Here is a 4,176-nt window from a genome sequence, read left to right on the forward strand (position 1 = left end):
ACTGATAAACTGCCAAATTTCATTAACATTTGCTTACTAGTTTAAAAGTTATAGTATGAAAACTATAACAAGCACAAAACGGTTATGAGGTCAATCCCGGGGACAGAGCCCGGGTTGAAACAGTTAAATTCTATACTTCTTGGAGAGGTGGTAAATAAATTAGAGAAGAGAAGATATCTAGAGAGCAAATGTCACAATTTTCATACTAGGGGAAATTGAGAATTTTTTTAAATATTGTCTTAATCGAGAACTTAAAACTTATATAACGTTAAACCTTGGATTATTAGCTACATTTGAATGCCAAGTTTATTCATATATCATGATAATAAAATAGTTTAATTAAATTTTGAATGTAACTTGGTAAAAACTCATGATATGCACAGAAAAGGATGCCATATGGAAAGAGTTAAGGGAAACATCTACTTATTTTAGGTACAATTTTGAATTGTTTGAAATCTAAAACAAAGAAAATTAGAACGATTAGGACAAATGCAACCCTTTATTTTAATCCCACTAAAACCAATATTTCCTGTTTGTATCCAAAACTGGTTGTCAGCTATAATGTAAATGCTTTTGAACCATCTTTCATGTAGTATAGTTGGAAGTAGCTGAATTATGACCACTGCTGAAAGCATTGATCAACTGGGACAGAATTTGATGTCTGTGTACTTTTTAAGCCTGTCAATAACCAACAGTTAATAGCCAATTTTTCTGATGATAACCTAATTCTTTTTTTTAAGGTTTCATTTTCATGATTCTGATGATAAATGCCAATGAACAGCTACAGAAATAGCCTAAGACAGTGATACTCCATTCCATTTAGATCAGCATCAATTATAATGTCCCTCTGAAAGTCCAAAAGTTCCTTGCTGTAACCTATTATCTTGCAGACATTATTAAACTAAAAAAATCACTACACCAGTGATATGACAATTCTACATTTCCTATAAAAAATAAAATAAGTTCCCTACACATGGATATATGCATATGGAAGGTCCTAATAAATTGGCCAGTTTCTGTTTTAATTATCATTTTAACAAACCATTATTTTATACTACTGCAGGAAATACTTACTTGCAGGAGTCAATGACAAAGACAACATCATTAATAGTGATACTAGTCTCAGCAATATTTGTGGAAAGGATTACCTTGAATAAGAGAATATAGAAAATTATTAAGCTAATAATGTAATCAATCTCTTTAAAAATTGCATGGAAAAAAATGGTTTAATATCTATAAAAATACACTATTAAATTTCATACTTAAAATTGACAGCCTGTATTAATGAAATGCAATTAGTGGTTTATATAACAGTAACATTATTTTTAATCTTCCAATTTTAGTCTCATTTAAAATTTAATAACATTCAACACTTTTTGCAACATTTTCAAAACAATTTTGGATTAGAGCCAATTTCATTATTGTTCTTTGATTTGTATTTGGATAGCCCATAAATATGTCCAAGTTTGTTAAATAAATAAATATATATATATATATACACACACATACATGAGTGTATGAAAAAACTAGTTAATATACATAATATATGTCTTAGAATATTTTTAAGTTATACACAACTAGTAAAGAAAGAAACCCTATGTTAAAAATGTGTATTACAGTAATTTAATTTTAGATTTACAAATTTAACAAACCATTGACAAAATATTCATAATGTACTTACAATAATTTAGGTCAATATATAAAAAAAGGAGAAATAACACTTAAATATAAGACAATGCAATACAATTTTTTAATGTCCACATTTTGAGTTTCAGTATTCGATAAACATATAGCAAACAAATTAGCATGGCTAAACATTAATTACCAGTGATTTCTTATATTAGAAAACAATTGTTTTTAAATAATAAAATAACTATATTACTTCACAATAAAATATATATTGCCATATTTTATCTTCCCACTGACTTGAAGATAGGGATTTAACAGTAACTACAAACAAACAGAATATTTCAGTTATACATCATACTTAACATTTTCATTTTTAGTGTTAATATATGGAAAACAAAGCATGCAAGTTATTGTGATTGAAAATTGATTACTGTTTTCTAACATTAAAAAACAATTTATTTAATAATACCATACCTATATTACTTCAAAGTAAAATTATTTTGATCCCCTCTCTCTGGACACACACGCAAACACATAGTACATCATAGTTTTGCAACAATGAAAAAATAATTCATAAATATATGGAAATAAATAACTTTGTACTTTGCCAATTATTTTAAAATATTTCTATTACATAGACACAAATTACATTGCAACTAATTATTTAAAATGTTAAAACCTTCAAACTTATAATTTCTTTTTTTCTTTTCCACTCAATACTGCCAGTACTTATATTTCTGAAAATAAAGAACATTTCTGATAAATGTTAGTTTTTCAACCTTGGTGATTCCAGGCTGAACATTTTCAAACACACGATGTTGGTCTTCTCGAGGCAGTTGTGAATGGAGAGGCAGGATAATGTAGCCATTGCTACCAAAAACAGGATGCTGCTCAAGATGTTTCATCAAAGCAAAGATCAAGTTCCATCCTGGTAAAAATATCAACACCGCTCCTGGTACCTCAAGGTTTTTGATGTACAGCAGAAGAGCCTGTAGTAAAAACACCAACATGTATTGAAAAGTAACAATGAAAAAAAAAGTCACATACATATACAATGCATATAAATATTTTCAATCAACTAGGCAGAAAAAAAACAACTCAAAGAACAACACCCCACTTTAATATTGAGGAACAAAAAACTCCAGTAGAAAATATGGTGTGTAAATAATAAAAGTAGTAATAATAGTAAAAAGTATCACTTGTTAGCCAAAATTGCTTAATCTATTTAACAATAAAAGGGTTACTATGGGAGAGCATATAACATAGATAATTTTGCAAATAACAAAAACTTACCAAAAGGCAAGTATAACCAACCTCAATAAGTTCAAAGCTCATTTCTTTCTCACTAAGCTGGGACATTGCATATTTAGTGCTCTCTGAATATTCTGATCCAATCACCTTGTTACAGTCTTCCTAAAATCATGATAAGCACATGAACCAAAGCATCTATACATAAATTGCAAGATTTTTTAAGATTTCAGTTTAATAACTTTGTATTTTCATACTTAAAAAAGAAAAAATTACAATTTGTTCCAGACACTAAAAGACATAATATTTAAATAGTAATAACCATTTATTTACTTCAAAATGAGTAACTTTAGGTTCACATTAGTCATAATTTGTGTTAACAATAAAATGTTATTTAAATTTCTCTAAAACTACATTATTCCTTCATACTGAATTTAGATTAAATTATCTGATCATATATTTTATTTAAACTGTAAGTTAAGCTTTTTATATTGAGTTTTTCTGAAAATTTTGTAAAAAGAATTTCTGAATTTGTTAACATACCAACTTCACTATTTATAATGGTTTTAACTTTTTTTTAAATAAGAAAAAGTTTAAAGTTACTTAAACCATAAATCTTTTGCAAGTAAAGCAAATACTGTTCTGATAATTTATCTTTAGAAAACTTTTAATCAAAAACCATAGTTCTAATTTTGACTGCACAAAAGCTACATTTTGACTAGTAGCAAGATTAATTGTAAATAAAACTATGCACCTTTTGAACATCATCAGTATTTGCTGAATTGTATTTTCCAATGATACATTTTTAACAATAAATTTACAGTACATGACAGCCTTAAGTCCTATTACAACAAATAACTTTGATACCTACAAAAGATAAGTGTACACTCCTTGACATTCAAGTATAACCTCCTTACCTTTTTAGAAGTGTTTTAGGGTCTTTTACAGAGTTCCATACAAAAAATAGAAAAACAGATTTTTACAAGTTACTAAACAAAAGTTCATCATGAAGTTCATGAGTAACCTGTGTCAGAATTTAAAAATCTGATCTTTGCCAATTGTCAAAATAAAAGGCTTTAGTTATATAAATATATACTATGTTGTTGTTGTTGGGTTTAGGATTCTTCTACAGTAGGTGTCTGCGACTTGTTAGAGATAAATTCAACGATAAACAGCAAGCACTTCACTTATTTTCAAAATAATATATATATACACCTGAAAAAAGTTAAGCACCCCCGTGTTTTTTTCAAGTGATTCAGATTCGACGTTCTTGTGACTGATTATAAATTACCATTCAAT

At 27.7% G+C, this 4,176-nt stretch overlaps 1 protein-coding gene across 5 annotated transcripts in view; it reads right to left on the minus strand.

Moving 5' to 3' along the window:
- The window catches only part of LOC106459971 (ATP-dependent RNA helicase A-like), a 79,089-nt gene that overhangs the window by 26,229 nt on the left and 48,684 nt on the right, over positions 1 to 4,176 (minus strand). For all 5 annotated transcript variants that reach the window (XM_013919645.2, XM_022386546.1, XM_022386545.1 and 2 more), the window contains 3 exons: positions 2,944 to 3,042; positions 2,409 to 2,618; positions 1,075 to 1,148 (listed from right to left, as the gene is read on the minus strand). In XM_013919645.2, coding sequence (XP_013775099.1) covers positions 1,075 to 1,148; positions 2,409 to 2,618; positions 2,944 to 3,042 — 383 coding nt within the window. The remainder of the gene's footprint in view (positions 1 to 1,074; positions 1,149 to 2,408; positions 2,619 to 2,943; positions 3,043 to 4,176) is intronic.

The sequence above is a fragment of the Limulus polyphemus genome, unplaced genomic scaffold (genome assembly GCF_000517525.1).
Source record: "Limulus polyphemus unplaced genomic scaffold, Limulus_polyphemus-2.1.2 Scaffold688, whole genome shotgun sequence".
NCBI classification, from domain to species: domain Eukaryota; kingdom Metazoa; phylum Arthropoda; class Merostomata; order Xiphosura; family Limulidae; genus Limulus; species Limulus polyphemus.